This window comes from Apodemus sylvaticus, chromosome X, assembly GCF_947179515.1.
Source record: "Apodemus sylvaticus chromosome X, mApoSyl1.1, whole genome shotgun sequence".
Classification (NCBI taxonomy): Eukaryota; Metazoa; Chordata; class Mammalia; order Rodentia; family Muridae; genus Apodemus; species Apodemus sylvaticus.
The window spans coordinates 108,227,477-108,251,988 of NC_067495.1; the positions used below are offsets into that span (position 1 = coordinate 108,227,477).

The window sequence follows — 24,512 nt, forward strand, 5'->3', positions numbered from 1 at the left end:
CTTCCCTCAAAGTCACTTGAAAGACAAATTCAACTAGTCATTACAAGTATTAATATGGTGATCAAAAGTAGGTTACCAGTTGTCACAGAAAGGATGTCAATGCTGTAACTTATACTGTAAAGTATTTACATTTTTGTACTAAAATAATAACTACCTAAAGAAAAATTTCACATTTAGTTCAGAAGTTTGCCATAGAGGTTATTCAATGAAAAAATTCAATGAAGATTTTTAAACACTAATTTGGCTAAATATATTCAGTATACTTACAAATGATAAATTTCTTTTATAAAAACAGAGCACAATCATTGTCTGAAGCTGTAAGACTATTTACCTGTCTGTAAGAGGCTGAGAAGGCATTCTTTTATTCAGTGATGGGAGATCGAGGGAATCTGGTTTCTTATCCATTCTACAACAAGCTTGTATATTTAAGTACTTAAATATGTGTACTTTACCCTTTAAGCATATCTGTAAACAAAAAAGGAAGCATTGAGTAAGAATTTTAAATTCAAATATTTATTTATTCTTATGTGTATGAGTGATTTGCCTGTAAGAATGTACACCATGTGTGTGCCATATGGTAGAGTCCAGAAAAGGACATAGGATGCCTGGAATTAGAGTTATAGATGGTCATGAGCCTCAATATAGCAGCTGGAAAAAAAAATCTCAGGTACTCTTCAAAGAGAGGAAGTACACTTAACTGCTGAGCAATCTCTCTGTCCCATAAATTCAAATATAATGGAACACTATCAAGTGATTTATAAATTGAAATAATATCAAAATATCCTAAAATCACAACAGTATTTTCATGCATTATGTGTCTGGAGCAAGATAGGAAAAGGTGACAATACTATAACAATAAAAACTTACTATCATCTTATCAAAAAGTATTCTATATTATTTTTATTAGTTAATAATTGGGTTAGTTTTTCTTCTCATCTTCTAATTGAAAATAGATCTCTTTATATAATGCATTCTGATCATAGTTTCCCCTAATTCAACCCAGATCCTCTCCACTTCCAATCCCACCCAAATCCACACCCTTTTTATTTATTATTATTATTTTTATACTACAAAATATAATTTATAAACTAAATAGAACAAAACAAAAAGAACAAAGAAAATGGACAAAAAAACACATAAAGGTGCTGAAATACATACTTCCTTCTCATAAAACCAATAAAACCATGATTGGAAGCCACAATGTATAAACAAAAGTTCTGTAAGATTAAAAAAATAGCTCAGACAAATCATTGTGAGACAATAAAAAAGCTTTCAAAAATACAGTTGAGTTCATTTCAGTTTGGCCATCTCCTGGGTCGAGAGATGTGGTTTGCATAACCAATGAAAATCCATGGGTAAAAAGGAAATCCTCCTTTGCAAGTGGCTGTCAGTAGGAAATAGCTTCTGAGTTATGAATGAGACTTGTATCTAGATCCTATCTCTGCAGGTCCCATTAGGTTTAGATCTGTGCAATCCCTGTGTGCATTTCATTTTTATCTTATGTATATGCATGTTTGCCTGCATGTACCACATGTATAGCTGACAACCATGGAAGTAATAAGAGAGTGCAGGAGATGCTGGAACTGGCATGTTTTTTTTTCATGTGCTGGAAACAGAATCTGGGGCCTTTGAAAGAACAGAAATTGTTCTTAACTGCTAATCTATATCTCTAACCCATTTTTCAATATTTAATTCACATTTTCTTATTAAAAGTAAAATGGGAAAACTACTAAACACTAAATGATCTATATCATAGATAACACTTTTATTACAAAAATTAGAAACATACTATTCTCTGATTTAGTGAAAACAGAGAAAATATACATACATACTCTCATCCAAACCAAAAACGTGATATAAAATATTAAAAAGGGACTAATGAAGACTGTGTAAATAGATAATAAATCAATTTAAAACTAAAGTGTTAGGCAGTGGTGGCATACACCTTTATTTCAAACAGTCAATATAGAGCAAGTTCCAGGACATCACTGGCTACACACAAAGAAACTCGGTCTCAAAAACAAACCAACAAAACAATAAACAAACAAAAAAATCACATTATCAATGCAATTGTAAAAGTTCAACAAGGAAAATGCTCAAAGAAAACACGTCTGTTGCTCATACAGAAAACATGGTTTTCTGTATGCAAAATCTACATGGAAGGTATGCTGGCTGAAAATATGACTCACTCAGTAAAGCACTTGCCACAAATGCATGATGCCCTATGTTTGATTCCTTAAATCCACATTATAAAACAACAACGAAAATATAGTATCCCCCAACTCTAATCCTAATACTCTTATGGTAAGATAGAATGTGGAGAGAGGAAACTATCTTAAAACTGGCAATGAGTTGTGGAGAGAGGAAACTATCTTAAAACTGGCAATGAGTTAGCCTCACATATGCAGAGAGAAAACAAGAGATCCTTCTTCAAACTAAGTGAAAAATAAGGACCAATTCCTGAGCCCATAAGATTGTCCACCGACATTTGTATTATGACATGTGCATACTCACATTAACAAATACACACACACACACAGAGAGAGAGATAGAGAGAGACAGAGAGAGAGACAGAGAGAGAGAGACAGAGAGAGAGAGAGAGAGAGAAAGAGAGAGAGAGAAAGGGTGAGGAGGAGGAGGGGAGGGACAGGGAGAGAGAGGAGGAGGAGGTTAAAGAGAGAGAGAGACTAAGCACTATTGTAAAGTAAGTATAACAAAGAAAATAAAAAGAGCTAGGACAATCAAAACAATCCTTAACAGTGAAAACAGTGCTAGAGATATCAAAATCCCTGATTTCAATTTATATTATTAAATTATGGTAATAAAACAGCATGCTGCTTGTATAAAAACAGACATGTTGATCAATAGAATAGATGAGCTATATAAACTCAAGTTCATATAGCTACCAAATTTTCTTTTTTTTCCACATTTTTATTGGTTATTTTATTTTGCATTTCAAATATTATCCCAGATTCCCCTCCACAAGCTCCCTATCCCTTTCTCTCTCCCTCCTGCCTCTATGAGGGTGCTCCCACACCCGCCCACCCACTCACTCCTGCCTCAACAGCCTATCATGCCCCTATCCTGGGTCATCAAGATTGCACAGAACCAAGGGCCTCTCCTCCCATTGACATACAACAAGGCCATCCTCTGCTAAATATGTAGCTGGGGCCATAGGTCCCTCCATGTATAGGCTTTGGTTGGTGATTTATTCCCTGAGAGCTCTGGGTGGGGGGAGGTCTGACCAGTTGACATTGTTGTTCTTCCTATGACATTGCAAGCCCCTTCAACCCAAGTGCTACAGGTCTTGCCCTGACTTCCCTGTTGGGGTCCCTGCACTAAAAAAATATTAATCCAGAATTCCTTCTGTCAAAAGGAAATGCAGAGACTTGGAGTGGATCAGAGACTGAAGGAAAGGCCATTCACAGACTGCCCCCACCTGGGGATCCATCCCACATGAAGACTCCAAACCGAGACACTAATGCTGATGCCAAGAAGTCCTTGCTGACAGGAGGCCAGTATGGCTCTCCACTGAGAGGCTCTGCCAGAGTGGAACCAATACAGATGCAGATGTACACAGTCGGATTTTACTTTACTTTTTTACAAATTAGCTCACAATATACAATGGAGAAAAGTCAGCCTCCTGTCCTTCCACCGCCCACTTCATTTAACCTTTAGTCCATGATTTTTTCTCCCAGCTCCCCCCACCTGTCTTCTATTCCCAATTCCTTGAAACTGTATTCCTATGACTCCTAATTTAGTCCTTACGGGTTTCCTGACTTCTATGGGTACTCCAATTAGAACATACACATCTAAAGTGTCATCCACATGTGAGAGAAAACACATGGCAATACTTTGTCTGTGTCTGGGCTACCTGAGCAGGGATAATTATTTCCAGTTCCAACCATTTATCTGAGAATTTTATTTTTCTTTATAAGTGAACTTTCATTGGTTATTAACCTGGAAAACTGGAATACCCAAAACATAATCCACACATCAAATGAGATACAAGAAGAAAGGAGGAGTGGCCCCTGGTTCTGGAAAGACTCAGTGAAACAGTATTCAGCAAAACCAGAACGGGGAAGTGGGAAGGGGTGGGAGGGAGGACAGGGGAAGAGAAGGGGACTTACGGGACTTTCGGGGAGTGGGGGGGCTAGAAAAGGGGAAATCATTTGAAATGTAAATAAATTATATCGAATAAAAAAAAAAAAGAAAGTCACAGAGCACAGACCCAGGGGCAAAACATATCTGTGTTATTTTCTAAGGAAAAGTGAAAATTTTTAGTGAATGAATTTTTTTCAAGGCAGAGGGGAAGGCAGGAAGGAAGGGAGGAGGGAGAGAGGGAGGAAGAAGGGAGGGAGGGAGGGAGAGAGAGAGAGAGAGAGAGAGAGAGAGAGAGAGAGAGAGAGAGAGAGAGAGAGAGAGAGAGAAACAATGATTAGTTCTACTTTGGAGCTGAGTAAGTTCAAATGGAGTTCAGAAATAATCAACAGCTTGTACCGATGCACCCGGCAAATAGTTTTTCTTGAGCATAGTAGACCACTCTAAGGAAGAAAATTGGGGCACTGGAAAGCATGTGTCTTTGGAGAAAACCCTTCTTACTGTCTTCACCTTTTGAGGGCAGTATCAAGTACAATAAATAGCAAGATAGAACACTAGTTTTTGTAAGTTTCATTACTCAGGAAAGTACTAGTATGTTGGGGAAGAGAACTCATCCCTTTACAGAAAGAAAAATGAGCTGGGACTGTAGCTCAATAGAAAACCTGCCTAGCATGTATGCATGAGCCTTTGGCTGTAATCCCCAATTCCAAAAATAACAATGAAAAAATAAAATAAAATAAAATAAAAAAAATAAGTGAACTTTCATTGAGTACATGTAACATATTTTCATTATCAATGTCCTTCAGTTGATGGACATCTAGGCTGCTTTCCTTTTCCAGTGAACATGGGAGGCCAAAGTATCTGTGTTGAAAGATATAGAATCCTTTGGGAATATGCCCAGGAGTGGTATGACTGAGTTGCGTGGCAGATCTGTTTCTAGCTTTTTGAGGAATGGAATTTCCATAGAGGTTGCATCATTTTTGTACCAGCACTAAGAGTTTATGTGTGTTTGCTGCATGCCCATCCTTGCAAGCATTTGTGGTCACTTGATGTTGAGTAGTTTGGGGGTTTAGTTTGTTCTGATTTGTTTTAATAGCCAAACTAACTTAAGTAGGATGAAATATCAAACTAATTTTGTTTTTTATTTCCCTGATAGTTGAAGATGGTGAACATTCTTAAAATAATTCTCAGGTATTTCTCTTCTTTTGAAACTTATGTGTTTCATGCTCCAATTTTAATTGTTCATTTCCATGATGTTCAGATTCTTATATACGTTTTTTTTTTTAATATTTTAGAAGCTGACCTTTCCACAGAGCTAAGGCTTATAAAGATTTGTTCCCATTTTATATGCTGGCTCTTTACTCAAGTGATGGTATCCTTTGCTGCGCAGAAAAAAAAAATTTATTTCAAGAATTCCATTTATTAATTTTTAGCATTAGTGCCTTTTTGGCACCTTTAAGAATGCCTTGCCATGGCAAGCAATGTAATAGTTCATTGATGTTTTCATCTATTGACAGCTTGCATGTATGGTTCCTTATGAAACTATGATTGCAAATTCTCACTGATGCTTCCAGTTAAATTTCAGACGGATTCCTCCAAATCCAATGTATGATGTATATGATGTCTTCAGCAATGGAATCTTACCTTCTTTTTCTGGAAGGCACTAAGGCATTGACCATAGCATATATTGTTTGGGGGGTTCCTTTTGGTGCCCCTGAGCAGAAACTTGAAAAGAGGTTTCTCATGTCTGAAACTGGGCTTTGTTAGATAATCTATGTCTTTTGAGAGGTAAAAATATAGTCACTTCATTCAATAAAGGGAGTTCTTGCTTGGCACTGTAAACATAGTCAATTATTCGTGACAAAGGAGGAAGATATTGAATATAAAAAGAAAAAAGTAGAAAAGAAAGGAGGAAGAAGGAAGAAAGAAGAAGGAGAAGAAGCAGCAGCAAAAGCAGCTGCCACCGCTGCCATGATGGGAACGGGTAGATCAGGGAGGAGGAAGGAGAAGAGGGAGGAGTGGGAGTGAATGTGAATGTGATCAAGACACATTGTATGAAGTTATGTAAAAATAAACAAGTATATTTAAAAATGCACTTTGTAATGAACGCAATGAATCATTATTGAAAGACTAAAATGAACAAGCCAACAAAGACAGTTCTTCATATGCCAGGGACCCACGCTTGGAGGGAGTAGGAACTGCTGTGCTCCTCAGGCAAATGTCTGCCTTCGGAGTGGGGGCATTAGTTACCACTATTTCACCTATTTTACATTTTCAAATATCTGCTGTCTGCTTCTCATGAACTCTCTTTGTCCTTCTGGGTGTATATCTTAGTGATTCTTTATTGTTTTACTGGATTCCTTGTGGCTTTAATACTCATTATATTGAAAGCCAAATGTAATGTTTTCCATTTGTAATTTTTCTATCTGTATGAATTCTATCTCAGTTAAAAAAATATGCTGGAAGCTATATGTGACTAGTCTTCCTTAAGAGAGATGTCTTACCTCAGGTAAAGTACTCTTGGTCTAGCAGGCAGCCCATTTGAACTCCCAGAAAGGATTTTTCCTAGAGGAACTCAAATTCCAACCCATATCTCAATTCCCATTATAGCATCACCCTAACAACAAATATCAAGCAAATATATACTTGAGCATATTCAGTCAGAAACTGTCTTCTTAAAATAACATTTACAATTAGAATTACAAATTCACACAAAAGATGATTCTAGCTTTCCCAAATGTTTGTCTGTAATCTACACTACAATTACTACCTAATTAAAATAAAAAGTCACATCTAGCAGGGCATGGTGACATAGGCTTCCAAGTCCATCATTTGACAGTTAGAAGCAGGTGGATCAAAATTCATACTCATTCATCATTCAGAAAATTTGAGACCAGTCTAAAGATATAAGAGATCTTGTCTTAAAACAAAACAATACAAGATGTAAAATTTCAGTTCTTATAAAAACTCTAAATAATGCTATATAAAAGACAAAATTGAGTGATAAGATACTACTTTAAAATTTAATGAACAGATAAAATCATAAACATCTGAGAAAAATAAGTATCATATACTTATTACAAACCTGTGCTGGTGGTACTTGCAATGGATTGTTATCCAAAATTATTACTTGTAAATGATGCAGCTTCCTATAGCAAACAGGAATTTCAGTTACTTTATTACAGGAGAAGTCCAACTTGACTAAGGGAAGATCTCCTAATTCTGTTCAGAAATGAAAAAAAAGTAAGTTAAATGTTGTATGGTTACTTTTTTATTCCAGTGAGTGAAAACAGTGACTATCTTACCATCTGGTAAAACCTGAAGATTATTTCTTCTTATATTTAGCTCTTTAAGTGAATGTAATTTTCCCATTTGTTGAGGAAGGACCTGAATCTCATTGCAGCTAATGTCCTAAAGAAAACAAGAAAATAAAGTGTAACAAAATTGAGAATTACAAACATACTTTTAATTTTAAACTTTAAGCACATGGCCAAATTGCTAGCAAAGTTACTTCTAATTTCCTCCTCTGGCAGGATTTTATTTGTATTGGATCATAAGCCAATATACCACCATCAATAAAAAATCTTCTGTGAAAATATGAGATTAAATTATGTAACTACACAAGTAAAACTCTCAGCTAAAGAGCAAACTTCACCACAGAAACTACAATGAGCCAAATGTTCAAGGTGAGATAAAATACTATAGATAACTATTAACCAACTGAAATAATCTGCCAATTATTATAGTTCATTTTAGACTATTTGGGAGTATAAAACCCTCAAAAAGTCAAGGATTCAGAGATGTGAGCTAGAAAGGCAGGTACCATAATCAAGGTAAGTTTAAACAAATTACTTTCTCCAAAAGAGATATGAATATGAAAGCTACAAGCACATATATGAGCAGTCCAAATCCCACTCAAAGATACTCAAAATGAGGAAGAGTCTGAAGTCTCTCAAGGCGATACACATGTAACCCTGATTGAAAGTGCAATCATCTAAAGACCTTCTGGGGAAAAAGAATATGGAAATCTACAACTGTATAAGTCTCTTTAATATAGATAGATATAGATGGATACACACGCATATATAAAAAGTTTAAAAATGGAGCCAGTCAATAATAGTGCAACATTGACACTATTAGAAAATATATACGATCAAATAAAAAGCCCATGTCCAGGATGGGTTATTTCTTTGAGAGAATGTGGCCAATGAGGCTCTGCAGACCCAAAATATTCAATATCACAGGCTCTTGCTATTGCTGTTGGTTACATTACAAACACTGAGAGTGAGATCACCTTTTTTGAAGATACATCCTACTTGACACCTAGGACATGGAAAAATCAAGCTACAACTTGATTTCAAGCATGAAGCTTCATCCCTACTTTCATACTTCTAAAAGTTACTATGCATACAACCAGAAGAGAAAAGTAAGCATTAATATTACCCAGATATGAATCCTGTGGTCTGCTACCAGGCCCATTGGTACAATACTGTCATGAATACTGTGAAGGTAAAAAAATTACTCTCTGATAGAATTGAATGTGTGATTCACAAGTTGAAATCCATACCTGGCACCATTTTCAGACCAATAACAAGTGGCTAGGGAGGTCAGAGGCCATAAGATAGAACCTATTACTGCTAATCTGTGAATACCCTGTATGTTGATGAAGAATTTATATGGCTGTTTTGTAACACTGTTTATGAACTCCAGGGTATTAATGTAATTCTGCATAATAACATCATTTGTAGTGTGCAACAAATGAGAGAGAACTTATTTCTAGGTACTAGAAATGCCAGCTGTCATTAGTTTTTATTTTGTTTTATAAAGAAACATTTAAATGCATAAAATTGCTTTCTTATATAGAAAAGGCTGAAAGTTTAAAGCACCATTTTACACAATCAATATTAAATTTTTCCAAAATGTTACTGTGTATAAAATGCCTTCAATATTTATAAGCCAATGTGCTAAATTAAGAGAAACCATACTTCTGGAACTATAAAATCATGGAACTAAATCAGGAGTACACATTCATGTAGAATGTTGTTGTTGAAATATATTCCATACAATCTGTTAAATGTGAGAAACATTTAGCATCTCTCATTTTTCCAGACACTTTATGCTATGTATTCTGTGTTATTCTTACCTAAAGAAAGAGGATGAATATGAATTTATATTGATGTTTAACTAAAAAACATGCACAGAGTTGGCTAATTATGTTTTCACTTTTTCTTGTATTTAGATTCCTGAGATTTTTCATTTCTATTACATTGAAACTTCCTTATTTGAGTAAATTTATTAATTGGTTGTTTTAAAAGTATGGTCAACTGTACTTCAGTGTAAGGTCACTCCTTCAGGTGAAGGCCACTCATCCATGAATATATAGGCAGTACAGATTGAACTTGATGGGCTTTTAATATGTTAAAAAGAGGGCACAAGTTGGGTGGGTAAAGAAACTGGCTGGATCTGGGAGGGAAGGGGGTAGTTGTAAGAAACAGTGAATGTTATTAAAATATATTGTATGTAACTCTCAAAGAACTAATAAATCTGAGAATAAATATGGAAGCTGAAGAATTCAGCACCTATTAACATTTGGTTCTCAAAATTTCTAATAGCTAATCACACTAATAAATTCACATAGTTCAATTTAAATAACTAGATCACTCAAAAAAAACGAAGTGATTGAAACAAAGGTAAATAGAATGTATACACTAAAGAAAAGAAATGGCTTTAAATTTTCAGTACTAGACATGCATGTAGATTACAAGTACTTCAGGGAAGTTGTGCACTTCTTCACAGGGTAGCCAAGGTCAATAGATAAAACTGACAGAAGCATGCATTCTGGTTAAAAATACAAACTAATAAGAGTTCTCAAGAGACCTAGGAGTGGTTCAAATATACCCAGAGAGCTGTCCATGTTGGATATACATAAGTAGAATTACAGAGCTTCCTACATTAGGAAGCAATCATATCTGATCATTTCTAGGATCTTTTATAACCCCTGAATTCTATAGTTCTAAAGCATAAAGTAAAATTGGATGTGAAGTTGTACCTTAATACACAAAATCCTGACATTTCTGATTATTGTACTTTATAACAATATATTCCCATTATATTGTAAATACATTCGAAAAGAAAATATCTGTTCCTTGAGAGAAATTAAAATCCTACTTTATTTTAGGAGAAAACACCTAAAATATCAATTTATTGGGAAAGCTTTACCTGACTACAGCACAGAAAATAGAAATAAGCAGTATGGCAAAGCGTAAGAATGAGGAAAGACAAAATACATTGAAAGAGCTCAATACTTGAGTTCTATTTTGCTCTAGAGGTTCAATGTCCTTTAAAATGTAAAATGTTATTTTGCAACGATATTATATCAACTTCTACAATTAATTACATATAATTGCCTCTACATTTACATTGGTTATAAAAGGGTTATAAAGTCATATGAACATATTAATCATTAATCAAGTAAGTTATTTTCTTACTACTACTTCTGTTTGTAAGCATCATTCTCTTTGCCTTTAAAGAATTTATTTATTCATTTGTTTCTTTTCATGACAAGGGGACTCAGTAGGTACCCTGGCTTGATGTATGAATGCAGAAGATCAAATGACCAAGCTGCCTTCCCCCTGGAGTAGCTAGGAGCTGAGACTCCAGGCATGCAGCAGTGTCCTCACAGTTGGATTCACTGTCTTTACCACTCTTCTCCAAGCCTCCTCATCAGCTCCATAAAACCTTAGGGGAAAAAAATCTCTTACAAACTTCTCTGTCCGCAAAGTGAACGAACAAATAGTGATTCACTTTTAAACATATGTCGGAAAGCATGTGACCAAGACTCCTTATGTCTCTAATATTAAGGAATCACTAAACATCCATTACAGTTACTGTTGGCTGGGAGCTAAAATCAGACCTAAATAAATGTAGCTGAGATTGCTATCCAACTGAATTTAGGCAGATACCAAGTTATGCTTTTAAAATAATCAGTGAAATTCTACAAAAGAATGCATACAATTCCAAAAGAAAAAGGTAAATATTATATGTTATATACATATATGTATATATGATTTAATACAATATTTAACTCACCAACTCCATCAAATCTTTTAATTTTCCAATTTCTTCTGGAATGGATACTAGTTTATTATTGCTGACAACCAAAACTTTAAGGGGAAGGTCAAATAGGTATTTTGGCAAAGTTGATAGAAGATTTCGACTAAAAAAAAAAAGGAAGAAAGTGTCATTATGAAAAATGTGTCTGGCTTTTAATATTATCTAACAAAATACAAAAGCAACTTAATAATAAATCATAAGCTTTCAATGGCAATTATTGAGTGCTTCCTTTAAAAAAACAAAAAAAGAACATGGCTCTCTGAAGTCTACCTTCTTGAGTTCTTTGTACATCTTGGATAAAAGCCCTCTGTCAGATGTAGGGTTGGTAAAGATCTTTTCCCAATTTGTTGGTTGCCATTTTGTTCTTTTGACAATGTCCTTTGCCTTACAGAAACTCAGTAAATTTATGAGGTCCCATTTGTCAATTCTTTATCTTAGAGCATAAACTATTGGTGTTTTGATCAGGAAATTTTCCTCTGTGCCCATGTCCTCAAGGGTCTTCCCCAGTTTCTTTTCTATTAGTTTCAGTGTGTCTGGCTTTATGTGGAGGTCCTTGATCCATTTGGAGTTGAGCATAGTACAAGGCGATAAAGATGGATCAATTCGCATTCTTCTGCATGCTGACCTCCAGTTGAACCAGCACCATTTGTTGAAAAGGCTATCTTTTTTCCACTGGATTTTTTCAGCTCCTTTGTCGAAGATCAAGTGAACATAGGTGTGTGGATTCATTTCGGGGTCTTCAATTCTATTCCATTGATCTACCTGCCTGTTACTGTACCAATACCATGCAGTTTTTAACAATATTACTCTGTAGTACCGCTTGAGGTTGGAGATACTGATTCCCCCAGAAATTCTTTTATTAATGGGGTACAGAGCTAAACAAAGAGTTTTCACATGAGGAATATCAAATGGCAGAGAAGCACCTAAAGAAATGTTCAACATCCTTAGTCATCAGGGAAATGCAAATCAAAACAACCCTGAGATTTCACCTCACACCAGTCAGAATGGCTAAGATTAAATATTCAGGAAAAAATAAAACAGGTGCTGGTGAGGATGTGGAGAAAGAGGAACACTCCTCCAGTGCTGGTGGGGTTGCAAGCTGGTACAACCACTCTGGAAATCAGTCTGGCGGTTCCTCAGAAAACTGGGCATAATACTACCAGAGGACCCTGCTATACCACTCCTGGGCATATACCCAGAGGATTCCCCAGCATGTAATAAGGATACATGCTCCACTATGTTCATAGCAGCCCTATTTATAATAGCCAGAAGCTGGAAAGAACCCAGATGCCCCTCAACAATACAGAAAATGTGGTATATTTACACAATGGAATACTACTCGGCAATTAAAAACAATGAATTCATGAAATTCTTAGGCAAGTGGGTGGAACTGGAAAATATCCTGAATGAGGTAACCCAATCAGAAAAGAATACACATGGAATGCACTCACTGATAAGTGGGTATTAGTCTAGAAGCTTGGAATACACAAGGCACAATTCACATATCAAATGATGCCCAAGGAGAAGGAAGGAGAGGCCCCTGGTCCTGGAAAGGCTCAGTGCAGCAGTGTAGGGGATTACCAGGACAGGGAAGTGGGAAGGTGTGGATGGGGGAACAGGGGGAGAGAAGAGGGCTTATAGGACTTTCAGGGAGGGGGATCCAGGAAAGGGGAAATAATTTGAAATGTAAATGCCTGAAGAACTTCGGATGGCAGAGAAGCATCTTAAAAAATGCTCAACTTCATTAGTCATTAGGGAAATGCAAATCAAAACAACCCTAAGATTTCATCTTACACCAGTCAGAATGGCTAAGATTAAAAATTCAGGAGACAGCAGGTGTTGGAGAGGGTGTGGAGAAAGAGGAACACTCCTCCACTGCTGGTGGGGTTGCAAATTGGTACAACCACTCTGGAAATCAGTCTGGCGGTTCCTCCGAAAACTGGGCACCTCACTTCCAGAAGATCCTGCTATACCACTCCTGGGCATATATCCAGAGGATTCCCCACCATGTAATAAGGATACATGCTCTACTATGTTCATAGCAGCCCTATTTATAATTGCCAGATGCTGGAAAGAACCCAGGTATCCCTCAACAGAAGAGTGGATGCAAAAAATGTGGTATATCTACACAATGGAGTACTATTCAGCCATTAGAAACAATGAATTCATGAAATTCTTAAGCAAATGGATGGAGCTAGAGAACATCATACTAAGTGAGGTAACCTAGACTCAAAAGGTGAATCATGGTATGCACTCACTAATAAGTGGATATTAACCTAGAAAGCTGGAATACCCAAAACATAATCCACACATCAAATGAGGTACAAGAAGAAAGGAGGAGTGGCCCCTGGTTCTGGAAAGACTCAGTTAAACAGTACTCAGCAAAACCAGAACGGGGAAGTGGGAAGGGTTGGGTGGGAGGACAGGGGAGAGAAGGGGGCTTACGGGACTTTCGGGGAGTGGGGGGCTAGAAAAGGGGAAATCATTTGAAATGTAAATAAATTATATCGAATAAAAAAATTAAAAAAAAAAAACAAAATAAAAAAAGAAAATACCCGAACCTTCTTCTAAAGAATGCCTCCATAACCCTAACTACGGAAAGTCTTTCAGGGAAATTTGCTTGAAGTGAAGAAAGAAGTTATTTTTTTAAAAGATTGGTAGCTTGGAAAGTGGAGTTATGGGCCAACAGTTATGGATATGGACTGTTCTTGAAGCATACCCAAATCTGTTTTCCAGCACCTGCTGGGTGCAATTCACCATTCCCTGTAACTCCAGTTCCAGGGAATCTGACACCATCTTCTGCCCTCCACCTGCATGGCACTCATATAAACACGCGCATGTGTGCACACACACACACACACCCACACACATATGCATGTACACAAGTTGTCTAGACAGGCTTTCTCTGTATAGCTTTAGCTGTACAGGAATTCACACTGTACTTTGCTATATCCTTAGCATCAAATCACATCACAAAGATCTGGCTCCCTCTGCTTCCTGAGTGCTAGGATGAAAAGCTTGCCACTAGTACTTGACTTACAACATTTTATTGAATACTTAGTATTTGCCAGTAAATGTTCAGAATAACTCATAAGAAATAACGCAAGTGTCCATCACAATAATCTCCTTTGGGAAGACACTCATCATGAGCCCCATTTTGAAAAGAAAAATAAACTACAAAGAGGGTAAATAAAACATTCTAAGGTTACACAGATGATCAGGGTTGAAATAATGTCAATCATACTCTGGTATCTTTACCCTTAACATGCTCTAGTCAAAAGTCAAATTCAGACAGATTAACCCAGACTCACAATCAAAATATAGAGAAGACAACACTCCAACTATATACTAGCAAGCACTGAAAACGATAATCTTATCATTTTTCCTACTTTTCTAATTAGCATTAAGAGACCTGTACCTCATATTTTATATAACATATATATTAACAAAAGCTCCATGTTATTCAAGCAAGAATGAGGAGGGAAGAAAAGACCCTTCACCCCATCTTATCTCTGTAGAGTATATCTAGAAATACTAGTCTGGCTTTGAAATAGAGGTTACTTGTGTGTGTGTGTGTGTGTGTGTGTGTGTGTGTGCGTGCGCGCGCGCGCGCGCGTGCGCGCGCGCGCGCACCTGTAACAAAAAGGAAGGATAATACTTTTTACTTACTAATCCAGAAGAACTTCAGAAATGTGCAACGTTCTATGTCCCACTCATAATCCTTCATACACTATGCCATTTTATGTAAGGAAACTTAATATTGATTGACATTAGTATTTGAGGTGAATGTCATTATACCACAGACACCAAATAACAACTGTATGAATATAGGGCTCTTTGCAAACTTAACAAAGTTTTTTTTTCATTTTTAATATAGGGATAATACAAGACATATTGGCATGATGTTCGAGTATTAAATGAAGTAATATAAGTCAAATACTTGGGATGCAGACCGCCTGGCACGCGGTAAATACAAATTAAGCATGAATTGGCTAGAAATGTTATTCAGTGGTAAAATGCTTGCCTAGCATCCACAACACGCGGGGTTGATCCCCATCACTGAAAAATAAAGTATGTTAAACACAAAGGTGCTCTGTCCTCTCATTTTCCAACCACATCATCCCAATCTACCTATTCTTGAATTGGTAACATCACAAGTAAGAAAACTTAACCTAAGATGTTTGTCACTGGTCAGCAAATGATAAAAAATATTCATATTCTAAAGCCTTCCTCTCAAAGTGAGACCTAATTACAAACACATGTGCTGGAAAAGGAATTAGCAAGGGACTTTTTCGAAAATGCAGTTCCCACAGCAGGTCTACCAGGACAGAATCTTTTAACAAGATCCCCAGACAATACCTGTGTGTGAAACTTTGAAAAACACTGCCTTAAAGAACAACATGAAAAACCTACAAAATAATGTAAACATAAACAAAACACATTCCTTTACTACTAAAACTGATAAAGTCTTATAATATTCCAAAATTTGTTTTATTTACTTAGTAAATAATAATTTATTTACTTAATAAATAATAATTATACATAAATGTATTATATTTGCATGATATATTTTAGCATTCTATATATTATGTTATAATATATTATATCATATTTTATTTTAGAAAATATATTTTGTATTATAGCTAATATATTAGGCAATATTTATATTATTATTAATTATATTATTAGTTAAATATAATAAAATGCATATTTATTTTATTGTTATTTTTGTTGTTGTTGATATGAGTATTTTCCCTGCATGTACATATGTGCATCATGTGAATTCTTGGTGTCTGATGAGGTCAGAAGTCATTGCGTCCTCTGAAAACGGACTTAAAGTTGAGCCAACATAGGGGTTCTGGGAAGCACACCCTGGTCCTCTGAAACAAGAAGGCTTTCCTCTTAACTGCTGAGCTACATTTTCAGCACCTACAAGATCTATTTTTAAAAGTTTGCTTACCTGATGTTAAGGTATGTTAACATCTGTAAATTCTTAATGGCTTCAGGAATGGTTTTGATGCAATTATGATAGAGGTTTAATGTTTCAAGTGGTGCAAATAACCACACATCTGAAGGAATTTCTGTAAAACGATTTCTGGAAAGATCTGAAAAATAAAATCAATGTTTGAGTAACAAGTAAACAACTAAATATATAGTAACAATAAGAAAGCCTCCCTAACCATCCCCTGAGTTCTCATTACTTTGTCTCTCTCCTTCTCCTTCATGGCCAAATTTACACAAATCCACTATACAACTAAATTTACTATGTATTTTTATAGACCCACATGTAAGTTTCCATTCATTCTCACATTCTCCAAGGTTATCAATAGCCTCCACATCATTAACCTCTCCATCTATCTGGGAACATTTTCATTCCTTGACCTAGAATAGTACCTTTCTGATCTTGCTAAATTTCTGTGATCATATACAAATGTTCTCCAATCGAGTTTTCACAAAAATAAAATTATAGTAGTATCACTTAACCATTTTTCTTTTATTAGATTTTTATTTGTTCGATAAAATTTTGAATGAAATCGGGACAACACACAATGGACTATAAAAAATGACCCAAAAAGATTTTGTTTCTTCCAATCAATAAAAATTACCCTTTTGCTAGATAGCTGTTTTTTGGAAAGTATGTTGAACACTATAACAGCATCTATCTACTCTGTAGCCTTAACTGTCAAAGAAACAAGCAAAAGAAACCTGTAAAATACAAGTATCAAAACAATTATTAAATTAATTACCTTATCATGGAAAATCATTGTTTGTACTAGTTTATTATACTGAATTGGCCTAAAATATATGAATCATTAGAAAAGGATTATCTTCATCACGGAGAACATCTACAGTCCAACTTGGCCTAGCATCTGTTCTATCCTCAGGAGGAAAACAATTTCCTATCAATGCTGTTCAACAGCCTCACTGCAAGGGAAAAATCCTATCAATCAATGGAGTCAATTCCTTCTTCAGAACATTAACATGTATGCATTACTACACATGGACACTGATCCCAGAGGCACAGGTCAAGAGCTGACTATCATCCCCACCAAATGAAAAAGTTTATGATTGGCTAAAGAAGGCTTGAACAATAATTTTGTAAACAAATAATATGAAAATTAATTTAGATTAACTTCATCATAAGATTCTTAATATATAATTACTAGAAACCAAAATCTGAACACTACCCAGATTCCCAAAGTGTGAAGCAAAGGGGAGAAATGAAGTAATTTTTCTTCTAAATTTATGGTTCTCCCTCTTATTCTTATAACTTCAGAATGTTAGGAATCAAAGTTATTCTTTACCATTATTTGAAATTATAATGATAGAATTATACCCACTACATTCTTCTATACAGCATCTTATATGAATTACTAATAAATAATTCAATGATCCCAGAGAGAAATTATGGTATTTTTAAATGAGGTAGAAAAACACTAGAGAAAAGAAAAGTGGATGGACTTTGAAATGTATTTATCATTGGCCCAAAATAGAGAAGGGAAGGGGGGAGCTATGTGGAATAAGAAAGAATTAAGAATCAAAAATGCCATAGGATTCTAGCCTAGCATTTGGTGGATGATACCCAATAAAGGATTGGAATTGGTATAAGATTTATGTTGCTGTGCAGCTATAGGTGAGATACTTTTCTTTTTGAAGAAATGATGTAATTTACTTTATCAGATGATTATCAATCTCAAGTGTGATATCTCAGATAAATAAAATTAGAAATAAATTGAATAACCTTAATGCAATAAATCACAGAAATGGAAAATGTCACTTAACCTCTGAGTACTAAGAGAGATCAAGAATGGCCATCAGATGGGATGTGGCACCTACAACTAATTCCAAATAAATCTCTGAGTACTAGGACACCCTGATCTACAGAGCAAGCTTTAAGAAAACGAGGATTACACAGAGAAACTGTTCTCTAAAAACAGTAAATGAATAAATGAATGAATGAATGAATAAAAAGCAAATACTGAAAAATTATTCTCATGAGAAAAGATCCTAGATGTAACAAGGACAAATATTATTAGTAAAAATGCCTTTGTTAAGATTCATAGGAGCCTTATTTGTGATAGCCAGAAGCTGGAAACAACCCAGACGTCACATGACAGAATGGATACAGAAAATGTGGTTCATTTACACAATGGAATTTTACTCAGCTATTACAAATGAGAACATCCTGAGTTTTGCATGCAAATGGATGGAACTAGATAATACTTCCTGAGTGAGGTAACTCAGACCCCAAAGAACATGCATGGTATGTGCTCACTAACAAGTTGATATTAGCTGGAAAAAAGTATAGAATACCCGAATACCCAAGATACAGTCTACAGAACTCAAAAAGGTCAACAAGCTGAAGGGCCCAAGTGAGGATGCCTCAGTCCCACTTGGAAGGGAGAAGAAAGCAACCACAAGTGTGGAGGGAGAGAGGGACCTGGGAGGGAAAGTGGACAGTGGTTGGGGGTAGAGCCAACCTCATCTGTCTGATATTGAGTGAGGGAAAAGGACTGAAGCCCTGAGGGCCATCAAAAATAATGGAAACAGGCAACCTCCAGAGGTAGGAGGTTGGGAGGGGACCCTCCAGAATGCAACAGAGATCTGGGAGGTGAGAGACTCTCAGGACTCAAAGAGAGGGACTTTAGATGAAATGCCCTACATTGGGGAGAGGGAACTTGTAGAGCCCACCTCCAGCACAAGACAGGGCATCAAATGAGGGGGTTGCAATTCCACAGTCAAAACTGTCATCCATAATTGTTCCTGTCTGAAAGAATTACAGGGATGGAAATGGAGAGGAACCTGAGGAAAAGCACGTCCAGGAATAGGCCCAAAGTGGGATCCAGCTCAAGGGGAGGCCCCAAGGCCTGACACTACTACTGAGGCTATGGAGCACTCACAAAAAGGGACCTAGCATGACTGAACTCCAGAAGACCCAACAAGCAGCTGAAAGAATCAGATACAGATATTTGCACCCAACCAATGTACAGAAGCAGCTGACCCCTATGGTTGAATTGGGGAAAGGCTAGTAGAAACTGAGTGTGAGGGTGTCCCTGTAGGAGGAGCAGCAGTCTCAATCTGGACCTCCAAGATCTCTCAAACACTGGACCACCAACCAGGCAGCATACACCAGCTGATATGAGGCCCCCAACACACATACAGCAGAGGACTGCTGGGTTTGTGTTCATTCAGAGATGATGTACCTAACCCTCAAGAGACTGGAGGCCCCAGAGAGTTTAGAGATCAGGTGAATGTGGGTGGTACAGACAGAATGGGGAGGAGGTATGGGATGTAAACCAGAGGGTAGACTTGGAGAGGAGTAAAATCTGGAATGTAAAAACAAAATAAATGAATAAATAAGTATAAAGAGATAATTTAAATGATATAAAGACATATAAATTTAAATGATATAAAGACATATTTTACATATTTTAATAACATTTGACATGATATATTTTGTTTATTTTCTTTCAAAAGATGTTAAATTATAAAGAAATACTATAAGCCCATCTGGATTTTAATTATGTTTATATTCATAAAATGTTGTCTGAATGAATTCCTGTTTATTTACTATAAGACAGTTAAAATTACAGGATTATTCTAACGGAATGGAATTATAACAAAGCATAACGAAGTGAATAGTGATACCCCATCTGTGGCATAGGCCCTAATTAAGGGAATCTAGTTCTAGCATGTTTCCTATTATAAATTAGTATAAACATCCCTTCTAAGCACTGGGTGAGAAAATAACACTGCCAAAACAATACTACCCCACTAAGGAAACACAGTAGTAACACAAAATCATTATGTCTTAATTTTATGAACTATTTCACACTTAACTACATGACATGTTTACCCTGAAAAAAGCAAAAATTTACTTACAGAGATGTAATACATAAAAGTAAACTAATTTTAAAAATTTATCTTGCAATATATATATATATATATATATATATATATATATATATACCTAATAAAAGAGCTTTAGAATAATAAAAACTATTTAATTACCATTTATACTCAGGAAACTGGAATAACACAATAATGCACATATGATTTTCAAGAAATATCCATAAAGTTGGTGTTTCAACATAGTTCCAGTAAAAAATATAAATACATGAACAAAAATAAATAAATAAATAAATAAATAAATTTTTCAGCAAGACCATGAATATAAACTGTTAATATACTCCTTTTGAATGAATCCTGAGATTCATTTCAAAACAGTTTCAAAATGTACCTCCTCTGGGAACACTAAGGCCTTAGGAAAAGACAATTATAGATATGTTCTTCTTTTCATCATTAAAAATCATCTTTCAATTGTAGACTAAATGGTGGTCCTCACTCGCAATCAGGTCTAATTACTAGAACCTGCATTACCTTAAAAGGTAAGTATTTTGCAAATATAATTAAGAATCTTGCCATATTGACATACCTTGGACCATCTAAGTGGGCCCTATATCTGATTACATGTGCCTTTGTAAGGAAAAAGGAGGAGCAAGCAGAGAGCAATGGCACACATTTGAGACCAGCCTGAACTACTTAGTGAAACTACTTTCCACAGCAATGGCAAAGGGGAAGAGCAGAAGGAAATTAGACAGATACATTGAAGAGAGAGTCACGTAAGGAGAGACATCAACATCGGAGTTATGTGTGCAGACAGTTTCAGAAGCCACCTGAAGGTAGAAGACAAGACATGGAATATCCCCTCCAGCTTTCTAGAAGGTCTCCCTGAAACCTTGATCTTCATTTCATAAAATTCACTTCAGACTTTTGACCACCATATCTATAGCAGACTCAGATTTTAGTACTGTGAACCACTAAGTTTATGATAATTTTTAGAGAAACCACAGGAAATGAACAGATCTCACATTAATCATTTACTATAATTATTGGGTGAATGCCTTTAAAATTTTTAATAGCTGTGTACTGTGGTATTTGGCAGCACATATAATAAAAAAAACATAGTTATGTATTTTTTCTTGTGCCTTAAGGTGACATTTCATTTAATTAATATCCTTAGACATTATCACATTATAACAAGTACCCAGTTTTTCCTTTGTCTCATTTCTAAACATAAATCATATCAACCACTACTGACTGTAAGTCAGCAGCAGACAGATTGCAGTTTACTATTTCCTGCCTTCCTACAAGACACTCTTTACAAAAAAAAAAAAAAAAACTGCTGACAGCCTTTTAGAGATGCTAATTGAGCCTCTGAAATAATCTAATCTAATGGAAATGGCGTTCTGTATCACTGTTAGCTTCAAAGACCAAGAAAATTGGGGAAAGGAGGAGAAAGTCAGATGGAATGGAAGTCTGTTAGCAGTCTTCCAAGCTGCAACCATAAGCACCACAGATGGGTCCATCTGCTGCCCAATATAATGCCTGGCCCATCAGCAGCAGTTTTGCCAAAGTACAGAAAAAGATTTTCAGAAATTATCCCAATATCACACTAAATGTGCTACTTATAGTCTGATATTTTTAGTGGAAGTATGTAAGTTGCCAAATTGTAAACTAAGAGAAATGAGTCATTTTTAGTCAGTGTTATCTAGTGATACAGACTACCACAGTACTTTATTAATATATGAAGCCCAGATCGTGTTTCTCTCGAGTAAAATTTCTAATATTTACATAAATTGTTAGAACATATCTTCATCATTATCTGATAGCATCATATCATAGATTTTTCAGCTCATACAATTTAGAGTCAAACCCAAACAACACAATTACATGATACAGACAGAAATGTAGGTGGGAGGAAGAAAGAAAAAAAGAATTACCTGCTTAAAGGAACATAGATTAATGTATAAATTATTTGAAGTCAGAATTCAAAATTCATATCAGACTGAGCCACACACATCATAAATTACATCAGAATCCATGCACTTGTCATAGATTATCTCTAATCCTTATGCTAATTTTATGCAGTAGCTACCATTCCTTATTATACATATGAAGCAAAGACAGATTGAATGACATGTCCAATACAGGGGGAAAAAACCCTACAGCACTGGGCTTCTGAACTTAAATCTACTTCAAAGCCCATGCTCTCTATATAATTTTCCTCTCCTCCACTAATAGGACCTCCTGTCTCATATTTCAAATATTCTGATTCTAACCACAAGCCAGGGTCAGAGATATGATAACTCTTCTAAACAAATACACACCAAAGACTGATTCCTGTAACAGGAAACCGAACACAGATATTAGCTAAGTACCAAATTCAGGTTTAGAAAGTAATCAACAGTAATATAAAGCCCTCAGCTGTTCCTAATTTTATCAATACACAATTGTTTGCTCTGAGATAAGATACAGCCTTGTTAGCGCCTTAAAATGAATGGGCCCTTATTAGTGTTTCAAGATTTTGAATCAATTCATTAAATAAGGATTAAAGAAAACTAAGTAAACCAATTCATTCTAAAGGAGTGTAGCACAATAGTCAGAACCATTGAGTTTATTGAAGGGACTACAAAGGGTCTGAAATGTTATGCTACTTGTAAGAGCACATGTTAGCTTAAAGCTGAATGTGGATGCTAGAAAAAGTCATGAGACTCCTGTATGAAAAATAAAAGACTTTAGAACTCACAGCCAATAATGTGGAATGAAGAGAATATTCATATTTATTTCACTTGCCTTTAAAAACCTACTGAGCCAATGTAGGTGTGTTAATTCTGGTATATCTTATTTTAAGAGGAATGTGACAGGAGAGTACCCATGTCATTTATAGCAGTAAGCATGCTTCCCCTGTGTCTTAAGTAATATATCCTTATTTTACTGGACAGTGTGGTTGTACATTGCCCTAGAGACAGAACAGAATTTTTCGAAGGATGCTAGCCAGTCTGACCTTTGCTATTGAAGGAAACAGCTCACCATCTTTGCAAGGCTGCTCACCATACAAACATACTTGAAAAGAGAATCTGACAAACAAACCTCACAAACAGTGACAAATCTCACAAACAGTGCCTCACAATGAAGAGGTATGGAAACATAAAAGCCTATTGAGAACTGTCTCCAAACAGTATCTTTCCATAGTCCAGTAAGGCTTAGAAGTTACAGCTTATACACTGGGAATGTAGGTCAAGAGCAGAATGATTGTCTGGCAGGCATGAGCCTCTGGGTTCCATCTCAGGTATCAAAGGGAAAAATGGTCACAGCATAACCACAATTGTACAAATTAATATCTAGATATTGTAAGTAGCAAATTCCATGTAGCCACATAAGAAGATTCTGATAATCGCTTTGCAAAACTTATCTTCCTATTTTGCAGGTAGCGTCTTTAATTGACTCGCTGTCATTTATTTAATTGAATTCATTACACATTAACTGGGGGTGAAGAAGCATTAAGGTAAGCTCAGACACCAATTGTACTGGCTAGTTTTGTGTGTCAACTTGACACAGGCTTGAGTTATCAAAGAGAAAGGAGCTTCAGTTGGGGAAGTGCCTCCATGAGATCCAGCTGTGGGGCATTTTCTCAATTAGTGATCAAGTGGGGAGGGCCCCTTGTGGGTGGTTCCCCCTTTGGGCTGGTGTTCTTGGGCTCTATAAGAGAGCAGGCTGAGCAAGCCAGGGGAAGCAAGCCAGTAAGAAACATCCCTCCATGGCCTCTGCATCAGCTCCTGCTTCCTGACCTGCTTGAGTTCCAGTCCTGACTTCCTTTAGTGATGAACTACAACGTGGAAGTGTAAGCTCAATAAACCCTTTCCTCCCCTACTTTCTTCTTGGTCATGATGTTTGTGCAGGAATAGAAACCCTGACTAAGACAAATTGGTACCAGCGTAGTGGGGTATTCCTGTGACAACCTGACCATGTTTTGGGGAGGATTGTGGAAGGACTTTGGAACTTTGAGCTAGAAAAGCTGTGGAAAGTTCTGTAGGAGCTTGGAAGACAATGTTACGAACAGTGCAGAAGATTGAGGCCCGGCTTGTGAAATTTCAGAGGGAAGATTAAAGACTCTTAAAGTGGCCATGTTTTGATTGTGAAGATTCTGTGGTTTTGGTTAGCTGGGGCTGAAGAATCAGCTGTAAGTAACAAGATACCAGAACCACTAAAGCAAACCTTTGTGTTACTGGGACTATTGATGCTGGTTAGCTGGAGCTAAGAAATTAGCGGTGATTAAGAAGAGACCAGCATCACTGAAATAAAATCTTCTTGGAAGTGTTTTCTGAGAGCACAGAGACTGTGTTCCAGAGATAGCCACAGTTGTATTTTGTGCTGTGGCTGGACTTGGTACTGTGTAAGAGTCACCCAGATGGTACTGGTTTTGAAGGCATGAAGGGGTCATGAAGAGCAGCTGA

The 24,512-nt window shown here is 36.2% G+C and overlaps 1 protein-coding gene across 2 annotated transcripts in view; it reads right to left on the reverse strand.

The window, feature by feature from the left end:
- Positions 1-24,512, reverse strand: part of Lrch2 (leucine rich repeats and calponin homology domain containing 2) — an 88,849-nt gene that overhangs the window by 41,618 nt on the left and 22,719 nt on the right. For both annotated transcript variants that reach the window (XM_052171621.1, XM_052171620.1), the window contains exons 2-6: positions 16,175-16,319; positions 11,191-11,317; positions 7,407-7,512; positions 7,187-7,323; positions 332-465 (exon numbers count right to left, since the gene is read on the reverse strand). In XM_052171621.1, coding sequence (XP_052027581.1) covers positions 332-465; positions 7,187-7,323; positions 7,407-7,512; positions 11,191-11,317; positions 16,175-16,319 — 649 coding nt within the window. The remainder of the gene's footprint in view (positions 1-331; positions 466-7,186; positions 7,324-7,406; positions 7,513-11,190; positions 11,318-16,174; positions 16,320-24,512) is intronic.